The sequence below is a fragment of the Microplitis demolitor genome, chromosome 5 (assembly GCF_026212275.2).
Source record: "Microplitis demolitor isolate Queensland-Clemson2020A chromosome 5, iyMicDemo2.1a, whole genome shotgun sequence".
Classification (NCBI taxonomy): Eukaryota; Metazoa; Arthropoda; class Insecta; order Hymenoptera; family Braconidae; genus Microplitis; species Microplitis demolitor.
In genome coordinates, this window is record NC_068549.1 from 23665819 (window position 1) to 23688336 (window position 22518).

At 31.0% G+C, this 22518-nt stretch overlaps 1 protein-coding gene across 1 annotated transcript in view; it reads right to left on the minus strand.

The window, feature by feature from the left end:
- Positions 1–6272: 6272 nt before the first annotated feature.
- LOC103570718 (protein cortex) overlaps positions 6273–22518 on the minus strand; it is a 30238-nt gene continuing 13992 nt past the window's right edge. The window contains exons 2-7 of the mRNA XM_008548550.3: positions 9633–9863; positions 8685–8967; positions 8288–8606; positions 7987–8203; positions 7574–7916; positions 6273–7495 (exon numbers count right to left, since the gene is read on the minus strand). Coding sequence (XP_008546772.1) covers positions 7359–7495; positions 7574–7916; positions 7987–8203; positions 8288–8606; positions 8685–8967; positions 9633–9863 — 1530 coding nt within the window. The 3' untranslated portion in view covers positions 6273–7358. The remainder of the gene's footprint in view (positions 7496–7573; positions 7917–7986; positions 8204–8287; positions 8607–8684; positions 8968–9632; positions 9864–22518) is intronic.

The following is a 22518-nucleotide window of genomic DNA, read 5'->3' on the forward strand; positions in this document are numbered from 1 at the left end:
ACCTGATTTTTGAGATTGACTGGAGAAGATCGCGGTCAAGTAGCCCCTGAGGGTACTCTCGGTGGTTGCGACAGCCATACATTACGCGAGTCATCGAAGGATAGGCAAATTATAAAGATTACCCGCTCGAGGGCACCCTTAGATGCGTATATTCCTCCTTTACTTGCTTCACTCGAGCGTCTTCTCTTCCGGAATTAATCCTCTTCTGGTGCTGATACTCGTTTTATTTTATAAGTGTATCCTATAAATATCTATATATCCATGTCTTTTTCTCTTTACTACACATGAATGATTACCACACCCGCCAAAATTACCATTGCAAACGCTCATATTCCAATACTCTACATAAGCCTATATCTATATAAATATTATAATATCATAATCATAAAGATAGGCGTTATACATCTATATCTCACTTTTATTGCATGAGTTATCTGGTTGACGTTAAAAAATTAACTCGATTGAATAAACTGTAATAACTATATGTCGATTTAATCTATTCTTATCATTATCGTTTATAATTTTATTATAAAAATAATCAATTGTATGTGATATTTTATAATAATACGACTGGTGGTTGGTGTTTTTATCTATCTGTATGTACAAGTGAATTTTCTCAGAGTAATGAAAAGGACAAATGTACACCATTTATTTGTACGAGCAGCACTATATACTGCTCGTTCTCGTTGGTACATATGCTGATGCATCAGCGATTCAGCGAGCTGTTTCTGCGAGGCTAAGAGGCAAAGAGACAAAGAGGCAAAGAGGATAAGAGTGTATGAGTATTTGGTGCAGATGGAATATAAAAGAGAAAAGGATGTATATATAAATGAATAAAAAAAATCTAATCACGCTCTCGGCGGTCGTTACGGAAAGCTATTCCTGGGTGTAATGTGCATAATTATTTAAATGCGGAAACACGTTTCCCCAGGCGCTCTCTTCTCGCGCGCCCGCCGCCCAAGACCCGCCCGGGCAGCAACAGCAGTAGGAACTCCAGAAAAAGCCTTATGCAAGTTAGCTGGCCAGAGCTCAATGCGACTTGTAGTAACGAGGACTGAATGTAAGCCAAGATAAGCATCTAATTGCCCGAGTGCACGCACACCCTCCAATCCACCATTCTTAATACACCTATTTCTTGTTTTTCCTATATATAGATATTTATATGCATATATGTATACATATTTTTTTTTTCCCAAAAACTTAAATAAATTTATTCATTTCTTTATTTTTAATTGTTTGTTTGAGTTGAGCTTAGTGTTTATTTTTTTTAAACAGGTTAGCGGCGAGAACGAGGTTTAACAAAAGGTGTCCAGTAAATTTTCAAGGAGAGCATCTCCCGGCAAAGACGAAGAAGAATATAGTATAGTACGTAAAGTAGTACTGCTGGCTGCGATCGAAAGGTGCAATTGAGACGCCTTGGGTAACGGATCGCCCCATACACTCTACCAATCGCTGCAACCACTTTTTTTTATTATTTTTTTTTTTTTTTTTATTTTACATCTTCCACTTCTCCCGCTTCTCTTGTTTCTGCTGTTGCGGCTGCTGTTGCTGCTTCTACTTCTTTACTCCTTCTCTATACATTGTCGAGTTTATTTAGTTATTTATTTATACATGTATCAAACAGAAAGAGGATACATTTAATACAAAGAACACTCTTGTCTCTATGTGTATAAATTGCATTAATATCTATATGTATGTAGTGCACATATAGCTTCTCCTATATAACGCCTACGCGTGTGATAAAAAAGCTCAGAAAATTATCTGTAGTAAGTACCTGTGAATATAACTTGTCCTTAGTGTCGACGAGATATCTGTTAGAAAGTTGCTCTGATTTAACTAGTAGCCTAAAAAACACACACACACACACACACACATAAACAAACAATTATATTTTTTTAATTTTTCTGTTAAAACAATACAAGTGTTTAAATCAGGTATAATCATGTTATAATATAAGAGGTAAAAATAAAAATATTCAATGAAAAAATGATTAAAGATGGAGATTTGTTGTTGCAATGACACATATATACATGCAGAGATTGTGGGCACGCAGAGAGCGGCAGTTGTCTCATTCTGACTTCCTGGTCGCATTCCTCCGTTTATGGCCCTAATGTCCCTGTTGTTATTGTTGTTTGTTGTTGTTGTTATTGTTTTTGTTGGTAATGTTGTTGTCTTTGTTGTTGTTGGTTTCCATCGGTGGATTCACGAGGAGCATCTACTGTAAAAGAGTCACAGGTGTGGCGGTACTCTGCCAGCACAAAGGACTACTCTTTGCACAGCACACTGCACACTGCACTGAAAGTGTCCTCCTTTCGCTTGGTTTTCAAACCATTTTCCTCGGCTGCAAGGGACAACAGACTGAAATAAAATAGTAAAAATAAACAATTTAACGTTTCGCCTGGACACTCAAAGACAATGTGATGGGAAACCAAACCACCACCAAACAAACTCTTATACATATATATATATATATATATATATTTGTAATAAAAATAAAATAAATAAGTAGATATAAGGAGAGATGAAGAAAAAAATAATCCAGAGATTTAACAGCGCACGTACGATCTTCCTCTTCTATTCGCGTTTGCCGGCAGGATGCGGAACGGAGATCATGAGAAGATAGCTTTGTACTCTCTGTGAGACTAAGCAACAAAAATATTAAAAAATTAAATGAAAAAAAAAAAAATTTTTATATATATCCTCACACATACACACAAACGAACACACTGACATATACTGAAATGCAGTACAGTAAGTAAGTAAGTAAATAAGTAAATAAGTGGATGTTATATATGTGTGTGCGTTTTGTGGTCCAGACTTGAGTTACAGCGATGGTTAAAGTTTCAGCTTTGGTGTAGAAATATAAGTTAGACGTCGAGAGACCACCTGTGAAAATCTCATTCTCCACCTCCTCTTCCTCACTCTGATTGTGAATATTCTTACTGCTTCCTGCTTTTAACTCGATCACTTCTTTGCCGGATACTTAGTGATAATAACAATAATGAAAAGGAGTTTATAAACTCCTCTAATATACACGGAAAAAAACTTTTTGTATCCACAAGATAAGAGAACTTACCGTAACAAACTTCTGCCTTAATTAATCTGAGTAATTTTAAACTTTTTTTTATTTTATTTTATTATATATCTATAAGAATTAGTACTATATATCACTATAGTATGATGGTTGACGTTTGAAAGGTCGCGTGGGAGCAGACGTGTGCACATGCAATTTATTCTGACGTAATGACCGTTTATAGGATATAATGGGATCAGACGATCTGAGTTGCTGAGGAAGAAGGAAGAAGGAAGAAACATTTATCACTTACCCCCACTCGTGAATCCTCGTACTTTTATTCTTCTTTCATCTAGAAATCGTCTTCATCCTCATCGTCATAGTCTTAATATTCGTCTGTAGTACTTAATAAGGAATAATAAATAATTGACTACTGATTAGCTGGATAATGTGTAACGATAATCTAATGAAACGTTAATTCAGAGGATTCCGTGCGTTAAGTATTCACCAAAAAATTTAAAAAGAATTTACAGTTGTTATAACATTATAACATAACCAATATTTATATTTATATATAATACGGCTATATAAAGATATAAAGTTTAATAGAAGGTATTGAATTTAAGTATAAACCGATTGTACAAAGTGAGTGAATAATAAAAATAATGGTTGGGTGAACAAGCGCGAGATGTAGGCGTATATATACTGTACGTGCTGTATACGATAAGCTCATTCGAAGTAAATAATCAGTATAAAGTTCTTTTGTCGAGTCGAATCGAGTCGAGTAAATGAGATGTAAATGGAGATTCTTATTATTTTCAATCTCTGGTCAGTATTTAGTGATCCGTAATAATAAAGAGAAATAAGAATAACCAAAGCCTGCTGTTATCATTATAGTATTATTATTATTATTATTATTATTATCATATAGGTATAGAGTAACCATTTAAACTGGATTATTGTTATATTACATTTAAAATCAGATAACACTTAATACAAAAGTGTGACTCACAGCATTAATAATTAAAAATAATCTTTCTGGCTGTTATATGGATTATTATAATTTAATGTGTAGCTCAGTAATAAGTAGTAAAGTCTGGTGTAGTGGAAGCAGAGTTGAAACGATAGCTAGTAAGAGAAAAGATATAAATAAAAAAAGTTTAAAAAGTTTTTTAAACCTGTCTTGGAAGTTGTAACAAGCGAAAGTACATACAGCCTACCGCGTTGGTCTCTCTGTTAATTACCTTCGACATTGATTGAATAATCGTATGGAATTATTTCGTCCGGACAAGGGACGTTCTTTACTACTACCACTGTTGCTATCATCATTATGATTATTAGTATGTATATGTATTATGCTCTGTATGTATGAGCAATTAAATTAAAATAACAACCAATAGGAATATGCGCCGAAAACACAATATTTTTTCGCACAATGTTTAATAAATCTGAGTTAAAATAATAAATATACGTGTCATACACTCTATTACCTAGAGCATTCAAATCTTTTAGAAAGAAATACTTATCCTCGATATACTAGAGAGTAGAGTTAGTAGTGTGATGTTTTGTAATTTAAGAGATGACTAAGTCGTAAATTACGACTTGATCTTTACTGCAGCACCAATTATTTCCATTAGACGCCATATCTCAGCTTTAACGTCTTAATAACTGTATGTAGAACTTGTTCTTCTTCTTCTCTTCTTCCTTCTATTCTTCATTTTTTTTTTTTTTTTTTTTTTTTTTTTTACGGCAGTTTCAAGAATTTATCGAATTCAAGCTCATTTATTTTAGTGTGTATATGTATAGACTTCTCTCATAACTTTCGATTCATGTTACAGCCCCTGTCGTTAGGTAATTTGCCAACGAACCAGCGATTAGTAAGCCATAAAAGTGTGTAAACAAGAACTGATATGCTCCTGTCTTACTAAATCTATTTAACTTTAGCAGAAATAAAAAAAATAACATTCAAATCACAAGTCCTGTTTTTATTAATAATATATGAGTTGCTGGTTAAATTCTTGGCTGTATATAACAAGGTCTGAAAAATAATAAAATAAAAACTAAAAGGGTGGATAGAAAAAGAATAGGGATAAGAGAGAAGGCGCCGACGGGTTACTACTCCTTGGCACGCTGTTAATGCCCGGGATAATTATTGTCTTCAGCCAGGTGGTCCGTTGTTACCGTTGTTACTTACTAGTCTTTTAGCGAAGCTGTAACCTGTAACTCTGGAATTCTGGAACTTGGAACCCACAGAACCTTAAGTAAGTAAAGTTATATAATCAGTATAAGGAACAAAAATTGAAATATATAATAGTATAGTGGTAGGATGTATACCCACACTCAACTTCCATTCGGTAATAAAGTTTAATCTCTCTAACGATTATAAAATTACTGATCACGATGTCGGCGATATGCTACACCCGGACTTACAACCAACTCTCATAAAAGCAAAGAAGAAAGTAACCAAGCAAGCAAGTAAGAAAGTAAGAAAGTAAGAAGGAAAAAAATAATAAATAATCGTAAGGTAAGTAAAGACCTGAAGGATGAACCTACATACTACATACTTCTCTGTTGAATTATACTCGTAAACATGCCGCCGTGTGTTAGCCGGCAATGTCGCGGCTTGTAATTCACGCCGAACAGCAGAATAGAACAAAACAGAACAAAATAGAACAAAACACGGTTTTTTATTTTATACATCACAAAGTATATAACAGAGTAGCACACAACTCTGCAGTGATGCACAACTGTTAACATATATTTACTACTCTGTAATATATTATTATGATACCCGTAAAAAAATATTTTATACATTCATATTGTTAAAGTCCTCTATTTATATATTTATGGACATTTTTTTACTAAGCATTATTTTTAAGTATTATATGATTAACGACCTAAATCCATACTATATATATATATATATATATATATGTAGATATATATCAGGTTTATGTAATAATCAGGAATAATGTATACACGAGTATCAATATTCAGTAATGATTATTGCTTAAAATAAATATATCTCTCCCAAAGGATATGAAATATCTAACAAAATATATACATGTATATATAACCGTATAAGAAAATTGACTTGCGGTTAAGTTAAGAGTGCAACAATCAACGAATAAAATCTTTTGATGTGCTGCAATCTTGAGAAAAATGATTTCAACAATAACAACAAAAAATAAAATAACACAGGAGGAAATTGAAATCAATTTGAAATACAGTTTTTTTTTATTTTTAATTTACTCTACTGCAGTAAAAAATAATAAATACATATATATATTAATAGATATTGAGATTTTTTACAACAACTTTTTTACTAAATATTTTAAAAATTATCATGTGTACCATGTATAACCAAACAACGAATTACTTGGGGCCGGTTTATATTAAAGAAATTACCAATATCAAAAAATTTATCTGTTTACATACTAATCAGGGTGAATGTAAGCTACTGAAGTAGCCTATCTCCACTTTAGTAGAGATTACTTTATTATATGTTTAATAACAATAATAATAATAAATAAAAATAAAAATAAAATAAGGAAAAGACATTTGCGTTCAGTGATAGTTGGTAAAGTTTGCTGGTGTGTTGACTGTCTCCATGATAAATGCTGTTAGATAGTGAGAGTGAAAGACTATATATATTATATATTTACCAGCAAGACCAAAGAATAGTTAAGTAGGCATCTTATTATTTCTCTCTCTTTACTACCAAAGAATCCACTTTTGTGTATGATGTAATTGTTTTTTTTTCTTTTCTATTACTATCAACAAGAAAAGTTTAAAAATATAAATTATTAAGATTATCAACACATTCAAAATTTGTACAAACTACTTAAGTGATTTGATTTTCAATATATTATGTGTAATGATAAAAAAGTAAATATATTTTTTTTTACTATAGTTTTTTTAGTTGAAATAAAAACAACAACATCAGCAATTACTATGGCGAGTTTTGTATAATGAATAGCTCAATGTTCAACGATAGAAAAAAAAAAAAAAAAAAAAAAAAAAAAAATTTAGATGAGCTTGAAAAAAAGAGATTGACGTATAGACATATATGCAGAGTTGAATTAATAGACTCGTTTGAAGGTTGTCAACTAGACGAGATATCACGCATAGACAGCAACACACTATAACAAATGCATAAATATTTTTAGCCTAAAGGATATTTAAATAATTATATTTTCATTTTTGGCATGTCACCATATCACATTATTAATAATTAATGAATAAAATCGACTTTTATTAATATGAAAACCTAAATTAAAAACTTTTTAAATAGTAATAGTAATAGAGCAATAAATATAAATATTAATATATCTACATAATGGGATTATCTTATACAATTAAGATCAAAAATACTTTTCTGACCAGCAGGACGTATTTTACTTTTTTTATTATTTTCCTTCCAATCAGTTGCGCTATCACCAAAAAAATCATATAAATACATACGATCGGCTGTCTGTAAGCCTGTTGATGAAAAAATAAATATAAATAATAATTAAAATAATTATTTATAAATACATGTAAAATAAATAATTAAATTACCAATTTTAGTGTGATAAGGGTTCCACATAACGTTGGCAATACGATTCTTGAAAGTTAATAAAGGTGTAGTTTTTTGAATAGATATCGCATCGACAATTTGGTTCCAACTTGCTAAAACAGGAATAGTCGTTAAACGAGTGTCACTATCATTCCAGTAGTACCACACAACAACCAGTTCTCCACTTAGGTTATTCCAGGCCAAATGTTTCACGCGACTTAAAAAGTTAACTCGTCTATAATCGAGAGACTTCTGCTTTGGGACGTCCCAGAGGGATAAAGAACCATCACCAAGCCCTCCGCCTATACAGAGAATTCCTTTTTCCCATGGATGCCATGCCAATGCCTGTTGTTTATTTAATTAGTTTATCTCAAATATATATATATATATATATTATTTTAATAAATATATATACCTCTGATGAATCGTAGTATCCAATTTCAAGAAATGGAATCATTTCTTTGAGCGAATGAATACGTATATTTTTATCTGTTCCCGTAGTGGCTACAAAATCATCATTTGGTGATATTACTAAATCCAAAATTATACCCTGATGTACTGAAGCATAATCAATTATCTCAGCGTTTGATCCAGAAACATTAAAGATACACACTATTCCATCGTTACATCCTCTGAATAAATAATTATTAACAATTATCATCAGTTAAAAAGTATGCAACTTAAGAAAATAAAAAAATGTTAATAGACTTATTTACATGACCACTTGACGATCCGAATGAGTCCAAGCGATACAACGAATTATACAACGTGAACACACACAATTGTGCTTCCAAATAACTTTTGATGATAAGACATCATAGCAGCACAATTTCAATGACTCTGAATACATTAAAAAACAATCTCCAGAATAATTCCATTTAACACAACGAATTTTTGCTGTCCCAATATTTGTAGGCTCAATGTTTACTATCATTGAGGGGCTCTTGGTAACACATGTATCTTTGAAAAGAAGTATTTCTTGCTCAACTGCAACCATAATTATATTTTTTCCACTCCAATCAACAGCTCCACGACCTAAAATTCATTTTTTATAATTACTATTATTATTGTTGTTATTATTGTTAATAATTTAAAATAACAATATTTAGTTACTTGGAAAATGAATGTATCCAGATAATTCTACAGCAGTCTCCCAATACTTTAGCAGAGGTTTATTACGAGATTTAGCTTTCCAAACACCATCAAACGACGAGTTTTGAATGACACTTTTTTTTTTATTAACATTGACACACGATTTGAGGCAATCAGTTGAAAATAATGGTGGTTTGCTATTAAAATTAAAAATTCTCTGACTCCTGATCCCTTTAAAAAGTTTAAGCTGATTCAAGTTCTGGGTCACCAGTCGCTTCTTCCAACCAGTATTCAACATGTTTATCTGTAAAAATATTTCTGAATAAAAGAGATTCGCGCATCCATATAACGTGTTCGAATATGTTACCAACGACAGACAACGTTTTATTTTGTTTAAAGATAAAACAATTATAAATTATATATAGTACGGATGATGATAATCAGAAGAGAGCTCAACGTTATTTAATAAAAAGTATATACATACATATAAATATCAACGGTCAAAGGAGAGTGAGAGAGATATGAAAATAATGATAACGAAGAAGGAAAAATGTGTGGGTAGAATTGAAGAGACTGAGCGAGTAAATTGCGTATCCGAAGAGCTTAACGATCGTTCGTTGGAGAACGCCGTGAGTGCGCGGCTTTTGCCAACCAGAGAATCTACAATAAGAATAACAAGAAAAATAATAATAAAAAAATAATTAAGTATCGTGTGTATGTGTGTGTGCTCTTGAACGATCAAGCCACGACCATGGTCAACGTGTTACGCGATTACGCTCGTAAATCGTGATCACGACGACATCCCCTTACTCTTCATATCAATGAGTTGCTTTCATAAAGCCGTCGATTATGAAAAATAAAACAAGAATACAAACTCGATATACACACAGACTGCGTTCAAATGGAAAATAAAAAAAAAAAAACATATGAGATAATAACACATGACATATACATAAATACATATATTACCTGTTCAATGACATCGAGATATGGTTTAATTTCATTGTCCATTGGCAGTGATTGATTCATAAGTTTATATCTAGTTGCATCAAAATTTTGCTGACGACGTGGAGGAATCAGTCGATCAGTGTAATTATTTGAATTACAAACAGAAACTGATTTATGGAATGAATTTACGGCTGGTATTGTTCTATTGTGATACGCTGGTGTTGGTCGTGACACATAAATTGGAATTTGTTCCTGAAAAAAAAAAAAAAAAAAAAAAAAAAAAAAAGTTATATTTATAAATAAATAAATAATAGTTTAATAGCAGCCATATATATTAAAAAATAAGGTTGCAAATAGATCTGACCAAGTGAAAAGAGGGTTGAGTGAGAAGAGCATTATGCAGAGTACGATCAAAGGGTACACGTAATATTTACAAGTCCATTCACCCTCTCCGACCCCCAACGAACATCTGTCTTTTTCTCAGGGTCTCATCGATCTACTGATGCTATTGATGCTACGAATGCTACGAATGCTACTGATGCTCTCTACTGATGATGGATGAGACAAGAATAAAACTATCAAGACTTTTTATCTCGAAAGAAAAAAAAAAACACACACACACACACACACACACACACACAATATTCTCTCTTTCTTAAAACTTTTCCATCCGACGCATGAATTATCTGAAATAAATCTTTTCAATTGATGGAATCATCAGATAATAAATTAAAATAAAAAAAATAATAATATAATAAATATTCGAAAGTTGAATTATTTTATTTTAATCTCATCATCTTATAATAATAATAATAATAATAATAATAATAATAATAATAATAATAATAATAGTATATTATCCATCATCTATTTTATACTGATTTATAATATATATAATTGTACTGACATCTAAACGAGACAGCTAATTTACTCTGTCACTACTCAGAAAGCTTTTCTGACACCTGTGAGTATATAATGTAGATACATGTTTCTTATTTTTAACATTTTATTATATTTATGTATAGATTATTATTTTCTCAAAATGCTTTTTATTTAATTTAATTGATACATATTTAACGGACTTTATTGATATATTTTATGTATATTTAAATTTTTACTTGGTAAATATATATTCCCCATAATAACCGTTAATGTAAATATGTATATAGACAAAAAGATAAAAAGACAAAAAAGATGAAATATATGTATATGTATATGAAGAATAATAATAAATCTCGACATCTCGAGTTGCTGCAAAAGATAGATAGATATATGGATGGATGAATAAAAGTAAAGCTCATTTGCATGAAGCTCAAGACTTTTAAATCCATTTGACCAGGTGCAGAATACACCGTCTCACTTTATATAAACTTTTAAAAATCCTATAGACATCACTCGGTTTTCCCATGGGCAATATAACAACTTACTGCTTGTAATAACTAAGTAGATACGAGTAGACCCCCAGCAAAGAAGACAGGTTTTTTTTATACATTCAACCAACTTGATTATTCGTCTCTCCTTGAAATTCGTAAGGTGCCAAAACAGTTGTAAATACGTAATATATATTTTAAAATAAAATAAAATACATTATTTAACCATTAACTTTAACCATTGTTATTTATAAATTTAAGTATATAAAAATTTGAAAATTTTTAAATCAATTAAAATAAATTTTGAATATTTGGAAATTTTTTTTTTTTTTTTAATTATTTCCTGCAACTTGATGTTGATAAAAGTATGAACAAATAGAGACATAAAAAATACATAATTGGCGTTGTTTAATCTAGATGATATGATGGTGTCGCGTTGTCTTCCCACGGTACGGAGCATATATAAGCCGACATTAACAGGATATATAGACGCAGACTCTGAAGAGCAACACTAATATAAAATATGTATATATATATATCGTGTGCATGACGGCATCAGGACCGGTCAGAAAGAAAAGTATAAGTATAGCTAGAAATAGTACTAGTAGTAGTAGCAGCAGCAGCAGCAGATGACAATCGCACACACTTAGTACTCGTGTGAGACGCACGCTCTCTAATACATATCATCACCTGCGGCAATAACCACGCAAGGTCTCACTGGGTCAGGTTTCAGTTGTTTAAGATATACACATCTATAGATATATAATAATAATAATAATAATAATAATAATAATAATAATTCAGCCTCTGAGCAGTGCCGATGCCAATGCTAAGACTCGAGATATATAATATATACAATACAGGGCCGGAAGCTTTCCACCTCTGAGGTCGAAAGGTAATTCAAGGCGAAAGATGAGTCCGGATTTGCTGTGCAAACAAGTTCACGAAAGGTTATACGGCGACTATATACTTATACCATCTCATACATTTATTCATTATTAATAATATTATTTATCTTATTTTTATATATATATCGAAATATTATAAATTTCTAGCTTATTCTTCAAATAACAATAAATTAATTTAAAAAAAAAAATTTTCAACATTTAAAAAACTGTTGGCACAAGTTTTTCAAACTCGATCCCTCTCTCTGTCACATATATATTTATATCAATATATATCTGTATCCTGAAGATATATATATGTATATATTTCTTATTGGTGATATTGTACCATCAATGGCGCGCGCGCGGCCCTCCGACAGCGAGACATCTTTTTTCCCAACATTCCACCAGACACATAGTCGTTGTCTCAACTTTTGCTGCTTTTGCTACTGCTACTGCTGCTGCTGCTAATGATGATGATGATGATGATGATAATAATGATGGTGTTGTTTTATACTTTCAACGCAACAAGAGAAACTGAGAAAGTATAAATGATATTATATACAGCTGAGTCAGAAAAAGAAGAAGAAAACGAAAAAATAAACAAGTTAAAGTTGATAGGCCAGTATACATTTAGGCTTAACAAAAATTTTTGCTAACTATTATCTATAATAAATGTAATAATCTGGTTAGATTTAATTAGTCTATTTTAAAATACCTTTGTTACTCTGTTAATAAAATTATCTTTAGTAATCTATTATTCAAATTACAAATATATTATTTAAAAGGTTTGTGCACATATTAATATTCAATTAATAGACAGAGTACATATACTAATGGTGATAATAATAAGTCACTAATAAAAAATATTAAAAAATAGAGATAATGAGTTTTGATCGAGAGAAAAAGGTGTGATAACGTAAATATAACATTAAGCTTGGCTTCTATATGGGTTGCGAAAGAGCTTGCTGTCGACTAATGAATTGGTGCTGAATATAGATACATATTAAGGTGAAAACGGGTTGTACTAATCTCAATATAAATATCATGCAGCAACTCATGATAAGCCCTGGCCATTATATATATATATATATATAATACCACTAGTTGATCGCTTGCTCTCCAACTCAGGCGTTAAAGTCTCCGGGCCATCTCTGGCATTTCCATTTTCTATATCAATATCCCCATCAAGTTGTTCTTAATTACAAAAAATTTATTAACTATTATTTAAATTGTAAATTATCTCACGATAAAATTTCATTTATTGATATGCCGGAGTGAACAACAAAAATATATTTAACATTATTGCTTTGAAACATCTGCAGAGAACGTTTGAACGTCCCTAAAATCTATATAATAATATACATACTCTGACGAACAGTATGTGGGGTATTAGAATGTATGTTAGAAGCATAGTGATTGGCTGAACGAATGTGCGAGGAGGTTGGCCTGATGCCCCATTCATTTCGCGGGGGACTGCCAACATCAGCTCTTAGTTATCTATTATATATATATATAAATATAAATAAACGCCTCCATCACCTCATATATAAAAAAATAATAGACAAATAAATTTAATAAGTTAAATTAATTTTTAACAAGTTCCAATAGCTGCCGGCTTGCTGTGTATATTATGCCCATGTTATTTTTTATTAATTAATATTATATTTAGTATTTTAATAAGAAGCAATAAAATGATCAAACCCTACGGCAAACACGTTTATGTTATGCTTACCAAGGACGAAAATAATATTCGGAACACGTTCATCAAGTTGTACTTGTATATATATATATATATATATTAACTGGTGTTGTAATATATCGACAAGTAGGGATAATTTACCACGCGACTTATCCATAACTTATCAACTTATCATTATTATTAACTTTATTCATGAATTAATATTTTATGGTAACAGTTATAATTAGTGATGATTTTCATTATTACTCATATATTTGATAATAATCTTAGTCACCTCGTATATGTGAATATTTAAGTATATGTATATTTAGTACATAATATTTTTATATTATATAAAAAAAATGATAAAAAGTTAGCAGCATCTTGAGCAGGGTGTTGGTATACGGTAAAGTTGGTGCTTGGAATTGCTTGGAATTGCTTGGAATTGCTTGGAACTGCTTGGAACTGCTCGGAACGTTCCGAACGGTCCATCGCACACTGATCAAAAGAAGTAGGAGAGAGAAGTAGTTCGACGAGCGTCGAGCCCAACCTTTTTCCTCGGCCACACAGCATCGCTTGCGGATCTCTCGGATCTCGGACTTGGGCTTTCAGTCGTTGGCCGTTCTTCCTGCGGACTGGAGGTCTCGATCTTTGTACACCACTCTGTATACTTCCATTACCTGTTTTATTATTATTATTATTATTATTATTATTATTATTATTACTAATTTCGTTTACCTCGATATATTTATATAAACAATATGATAAAAAAAAAAACCGCGACAGATTTATTTTTCGATTTGACAAACTAAAAACAATGAGTATTTATTAATTATTTTATTATCCATAAATAATTTAACTCCATTCGTGTTAATGTGTGTTGTGTCGTTGTTATTCACACAAAGTGATTATTTATTACACTTTAAAAGTAATTAAATTTTATAAATGAAAAATTAGTGAATGTTTAATTATATAAAAACTTTGTGCAAAAATAATTATTAATTATGTTTTCATATCTAACTGACTGATTTAATGTGATGGCGGGAAATATAAATAATGCGGCGCGCGCACCATGGAACAACTCACGCGGGAATTTACCGAGATATATATCACATAATTTTATCATTCTCACTAAAACAATTATAGTAATTTGTTTTATTTTACAAACAATTGCGATATTGTGATTTATTAATTTTTTACAGTGAGCAATATTTTAAATGCAATCAACAAATTGTATGGACTTGGAGATAATTATTTAAATATACGCTAGTAAACGTAAGTTTTAAATTATCATTATTGTTATTATGTATTATGTTACAAAATAATAAAAAAATTAATTTTTCTTTGAATTTTTAAATTATTGTTGTTCTTAAAAAAAATTATGTCACAAGTTATAAATATACTTATATTTAATAATTTTTCAAACGGTTTTGATATTCTCGGTCATCATTTATATACGTTTTCACAGTAAAATACTGAAAAAAATCCACCGTTCGTTTGATGAGCTCAAGTGAAAAAAATATTAAAAAATGTTATATTGTTATGACACTTGCAGGATAGTTATCTCTGCAATGAGAAATATTTTTTAAGAGGATTTATTCTTTCAACTTGGGATTGAAAGTTTTTTCTTCAATCATCACGATCATCACCATCGGTAGTTCTCTGATCTCTTTTTGTAATGATGATGATGATGACGGTTATAGCGTAGGCTGGTCAACAGATGCTATTGATATTTCTTGTTCTTTGTAGACTGAGTAACATTAGTTACAGTTGCTATTGCTCTCGGATCTCCGGGGTAGAGCTCGCGGGTCCATTGAAAAAACGACCGCACTGGCTAAACAGCTCGGTCAGGTTAGCAATTTAGATCGTAGGTTATCCACTCGACCGCGCAATAACTTTAAACCAGCTCTACTATCTTTTATATACTCTGTTTATTTCTTATACATTATTTATTGGCTCTGGTGTATAAAATATAAAACGTCTATGACCAAGAGGATAAAATTTTTCCATCACCGAACGAACGACGTTTCGCGTGATAACTAGCAGCTGCCGTTGCCCCTCCATAACATTATTCTCTTCCTTTTATCCTTTTATCCACTTAACTCGCCTTTTTATTTATTCCTTGCACTTTTCATCCAGCAGCGCTACTTCTGTTACCGCCGCCGCTGCTACTACCTCATCATCATCATCATCATCATATAAATCAAATCGATCATTAGATTGACCACGCGAATTTTTATCCATAAAATATACCTTATACATACAAATTTTAAAAGTTTCATATTACTTTTATATATATATATATATATATATATATATGATATACACTAAAAGAATGTTATAAAAAAAGAAAAAAAAAAAAAAGTAGTGAGGATGGCTCGTATGGAATGACTAAAACACCTACGCACGCGGGAAACTTTTAGACTCGAGACACAACTCGTCCCACATCAGACCTGTCGCTCTCTTGTGTTGTACCACCGATCGATCGAACGACCAACCGACCGACCGATCGGCCAACTGGTAACACCTACACATTTTCTTCATCTTCTACTTCATTTTTATGGTTACGTTTTATTTATTTATTTATTTCTTTTTTTTTTTTTTTTTTTTTATAACTATCACGCATCTGTAAGACTAAAACTTAATAAAAAATAAATAGATTGTTTTTTATTATTGAAGAATGATACAAAGCGTGAGTGTAAGAAAATGAAGAGAGTGTGTGGGATCAGTAGAATAATCTACAATAGCAGTGTGCTCCGTTTATAAACCGCCCGAACAGACGAGCAATCGAACGTGTCGAAACGGTTGGACGTCATTCATTAAGGTGCTACGTGCCCGTTACAAAACAAACTGCTGATCATCATTCTCTTGCTACTTGCTCACTTCTTATTGTAGTTAATCACAATCTTTCCTTTTCTTTCGTTATTCTTGTATACGGTGTTGTTGTTGTTGTTGTTGTTGTTGTTATTATTGTTGTTACTGTTGACTTTGTCTATCTTTAAAAAGAGACAAGGAGAGAAAATATTGTGAGCCCCGAGGATCAAGATTCCATTGATAATCGCCTTGGTGTAAACCCAAGTTTAGCTCTTTGCTCAGTATCCTGCTTCTAATATCCATCTTCCTATTTATGGCCTGGGTGCATGGGTACATGGCTGATCGAATTCATATCTCCTGTTTTATTCAACAAGACACATTAAACGTGCAAATTAAATTTTTTACATTCAGGATCTACTTGATAATTATTATTCGAGTTATTTTATATGCGAAAAAAGCTTGAGAGTAAAACATCAACAGACGACATTTATTATTATAAACCAAGAGACACACGACGTCTTAAATTTATTGAGCTCAGGTGCATACAATCACATTGTATGTTTTTAAATTTACGGTGTGAGTGGCATGATTACGTATGTACATACATTTTATACGTATATAGTTAATATAAAACTAAAAAATGAAAATAAATACATATAGAAAGCTCGGGTCTCATCGATGCGCGCCCACATACTTATTATACAGAGAACGGCTTCTGCATTATGATCATTACTATATATGATCATTTGATAATCCTGTGTTTTATACCGTCTTTAAAATAAAAAAAATAAAAAAAAAAAAAACCGATGCTGTTAATTCACCTCAAGTTAAAGAGAATTTAACTTACAAAGATCGGGTTCTCACGCGACTCTTTAAGATATATGTAATATATCCATTTTAATTTTACAATAGATGCATCTACATAAAGATAATAGTTTCTTGATTAAAAACAAATATATTATTTTGTACCTGATTGCTTGATATTTTGGAAAATGTAAAATTAGATGAAGGTTATAAATAGAAAATATAGTTATAATAATAAGAATAAAAATGATGGTGGAATGGGATTTATCGATTTACGAAGGTATTACATTGAATGTTTATTCAATCCCTAAATTGAAACGTATTATCTTCAGAGAGCAGTACACTATCTCTTAGAGAAGTTAAAGTGCTAAAGGCAGGTTTGTCTGTACAGAAAGTACACACACACACACATACACACATTACACACTTTTTAACATATAAATATCGATCCACACAGCGGATTCTCTTTTCTCTTCCTTACGCGGAAATGCGAAAAATCGATCTCACGCATACAAAAGCAACATCTTAACTTGTAGCAGCCCTGGAAGCTTATTCTTACAGTGGTTAAGTAGTATATATGCTCGAACCAAATCGAATTCAATACGACGTCTTATTTCCCATCGGGCATATTGTAGTGTGTGCTCCATAATATAAACTGACAGAGCAGATAAAGACACTAGAAATACCATAGAACGCATATAAAAAAAAAAACCCATCAGAGTTACGGCTGGAAAAAAATATAAATAAAAAGAAAATATATATATATATATATATATATATACGAACAAGCGAATCAATTCAGCCAAGGTCACACAACTATCTGACGACCCAAAAAAAAAAAAATAATGATAAACGTGTCGTCTCTTGTGTAACTTGGCAAAAACAACAATACACAACGTGTGCCCAACAAGGGAATTCCCATTTTCTTTTATCTATATATACACAACTAACCACACTCTGATTATTTTTTTTAAATCCGTCACAAACATCGCGACGTTCTCTGCACACGCGGTAATAAATAGCAGATAAAACAAAAAAAAAAAAAAAAAAAAAAAAATCGACAAAATATTATAAGAAAATAGAGTGACAATAACGGCTACTTAAAATATCATTCTTGACTCCATGGAATTAAAAAGTATAATATGGTGGTCTGCTGTTGTCTTTTCACAATTTTCACCTTACCTACTATGTATATTTATATATATATATATATATATATGATATCAGAAACAAACAATATCATCAGGAAGATTAATAATAAAAAAAATTTAGCGTCTCAGAAAGTGCATATTATCTGTCTTTTCTGTGATTCTCTTTGAAAGTTGGTTTTACTCTTAACCATTTATCCTCGAATGTCTTGACCGTCTCTTCTCGTCAAGAGGCTCGACTATTCGCACTCGAGTAGATCGAGAGATTCAAGATTCTAGATGAGATCGTGTTTGCTTTGCCGCGCCGCCAACTCGTTAGATCTTGAGTAGGATCTTGAAATAACGTCTCGAGATTGTACATATATTTATTTGCACACATTTATTTAGTCCTCATTTAAATTTATATTAAGTATATATGTATACACTATAAAAATAAAAAATCAAGACATGATGACAATGACGACCACAATGATGATGACGATACTGACGAAAACCAAGAGACGACGATTTTTAGGGAGACTGACTTTGAGAATTTTGATCCGGGCGACGCTCTGGTTAAGGTCGAGTCAACATGGGAGACTTGAAAGCAGGAGGAGATTCCAAGATCCAGATCAACGGCCTTGTACGGTCACGAGCAGGTGGCTCGTGCCTTTTTTTTTAACGGTATATTTTTCTTCTTCTTCTTCTTCTCTTTCTTTTTATTTATCTTCTTACAGATATACATGTACATATTATCTTTATTATTTTTTCTTTCATCGTCAAATTTTATTCAACACACACACCAATATTTTTTATTGACCAGTAAATTCATTTTAACATCTTTCATATTTTATAATATATGAAACGAAAATAAAATTTTTTAAATCGTTTACTTTTAATCTAGTTTGTTACGCAGTAAAATTTATGACGAAAATAAAAAAAAATAAAAAAAAAAAAAAAATGAAAAAAAATCAGTCTGACATAAATATATAAATCGAGTACATATATACATCATACGAAGCTAAAGAAAATGAAGGATAAGGATAGAGGAACAGTGAAACAAGCAATTAAAGGCACTCGATAATTCGCATCTTAAACGAACGACCAATCGTTAATGTCTCAACTGTTTACTTTATGCCTTATTACTTATTACTTATTACAAGCTTACGAGTCGATAAAAAAGTGCTTGTCTCCTCTCGTTTTTATTTTTAACAGACGATTTTATACATGTCTTTTCTCACATCAAAAATCGATCTTTAATTCCGTACATATGTATATATATATATATATGTATGTATGTAGCAGTTTATAGTGTTAAAAATAATAATAAATTTCGTTAACAGACCATTGATTTAACACATGACAATTACTCATTTTCTTCATACATTCAATAATTATTATATATAAATCATAAAACTATTATAACGGGTATGAATATTAATTGTATGCAACTTTTACTTTTATTACAAATTATAAAAAATTTTGTTGTTGCTGTTGCTGTTGTTTTCTTAAAAATAATAAAAACTAGTAGGTTCTCATCGCAAGGATTGTAAATATATCTGGATAAAATTCGACTTTGAAAAGTAATAAACAATACTTACGATAAATCGTTTCGCACACATATTACTTATATTATTATGTTGAATATATCCATCAACAGTTACAATCCATTTTTACGCGTCTATGATAATTTGACTATTAATTTACGAGCTCTAAAGAATTAATGAGTTATTTATCATATTACTATTGCTGTTATTATTTAAGTTATTAAAAAAAAATTTTTTTGTTTAACAATGCAATTTTTAACATTGCAATAACTTTTTTATAGTAACATACAGCAATTACAGCAATATATTCCGATGAGTTATGTACTTGTCATCGAGATGTATATTTGTAAGAGAGAAAAAAAAAACAACAATCCCATATATGAGTTTATGTAGTGAACATGAACGTAAGGATACGTAGAAGAAAGTAACAACACTCATTGGCAATTTTAATTCTCCCTGACGGCCATCGTGTTGATTTGGTGATAGTATATCTCAACAAAAATTTATAAAATTATTTTTACCCATTTGTTTATAATTCATCATTTAATGTATACAAATAATTACTGGTTTTACATTTATAATAAATCGATATATCTTAAATAAACGTTAATTCTATGGTATTAATAAACAGTTTATAAATATATATGTATATTTTTCAGTCTAATATATTGATTTATTTTCAATAAAAAGAAAAATACAGACAGTATCGTGTATTATACAATAAATCGTATCGAGTTGTGTGTTTGCGTGTATGCTTTAGTTGTGATAGTATAACTATATGCAATAATATAAGAAAGGGAAAAGAGAGAAACGGAGAGTAACGGAGAGAAACCGCGTGATGGTGGCGTTCGTTCTGATTGGAGGTGATTTCATAAAGGAGACCGCCGTGACGGAAGATATTGTAGGACAAGTCCCCTGCACCAGCTGGGTGGCCCGTCGTCCATACATGTAAGACCATAAGACCATAAGACGTAGAGACCTCCTCTTTGTTTTGACCGACCCCACTCTATTGCTCCACCTCACCCTTCATCCCTGTTCTTTTATTCTATATATTCTATATATATATATATACATATATACATATATATGATGATGACGGCAGATACGGCACTCTAGTCATAACCAGACCCCAAAGGCTCAACGAATTGCCAACACCCTTATCCGTTTTTATTTTCCACCCCTCGTCCAATTGTCTTCTTTACCCTACTAGCCCTACCTCCTAAGAAAAAAATAAAATAAAATTGTCCAACCCTCTATTTTAATACATATTTGTCATGTAAAATAATAATAAAAAAAAAAAAAATTTTATCAAAGATTTCAGTAATTATTTGAGATAATAAGCATATAGAGTGCTGATAAATTGTATTATTGTATCTGTGGCTGTATAAATGTAAAAAGTAAATTGATGAATTGGCGTGGATATCCTCGTTAACAAGGAGTGAAGCAGACAGCATAAAAACGAGTTTTAATTTCCGCCAAGTAAAGTCTCTTTATCGATATCTATATATATATATATATATGTATATATATATTGAGTTAATATACTTTTATTGATTCACCAAAGTTTTTTGTCAAGTCGGTATTGTGGACGTGAGGGTATTAATGCACGAGTTCTTCTTGAATTTTAAGATAAAGAGAGAAAAAGTTGTTACTGGGTGATTAGCGCCATTCGTAAATGGACCGGTTTGTTAACTGAGGATATAGTTGATGGCAATAAAGGCTATTCTGTTTAATTAACTCACGGTTATAATTATTTTCTTAACTTTTAACTTATTGCCAGCATACTACAAAGTTTATGGTATATTTTTAGCTTAAAACTCACGTCTATTAATTTATATACATCATGAGTAATTTTAACTATTAAACAGAATAATAAGACTTCTTCAAGTTTAAAGACCTCTTATAACTTAAAAAAAAAAAAAAAAAACAAAATAAAATAAGATTATGTGAATAATTTAAACTTAATGATAATAATCTGTAGATATATGTATATAACTACTTAATAGTAAAAAATAGTATAGAATAAGCTAATGGAGATGATTAAGAGGAGGAGACTGAGAAAGAAGCCAGAACAAACAGCTAAGCACTTGAAACATCTTTATCGTCAAGAAGGATCTTGAGTAGCGCATGAGCTTTTGCTTTTGCTTTTGCTTGTCCAGTGTGTGTATCTGTGTATATGTGTAGAAAAGTCGCAAAAACGGCGTTACCTGCCGTGAGAGTTAAACTGATGCTACCACCACCAAGTTTACATGTATATACTTTTACGTGTTATGTATATATATATGTATGCATGCGTTCCTTGACAAATTAAACCAGCGTGGCTCCCCGTTTGATTCCTTTACGCTCCTGTTGATGCTGATGGCTTCTTGTCTTTTATTCTCATATACTTTTTTTAACTTGCTTTTTATTTACTACTGATACTCTACAAATAGATTTTATCGTTTTATTATTTAAATATAATAAACATAAACATATAAAAAATTATCAATAGTATTGCGAAATGAATAAATAAAAGATTCGTCACGTTTCATTAATAACTACAAGTACCAGAATATTTCAATGCCATAAAAAAAAAAAAAAAAAAAAAAAAAAAAAAATAAAATAAAATAAACTATATTCTCATTAATTCTGTTGAAAAAATAAAAGTACTAGAGAGTACTAGAATATACTGGCGGGTAGA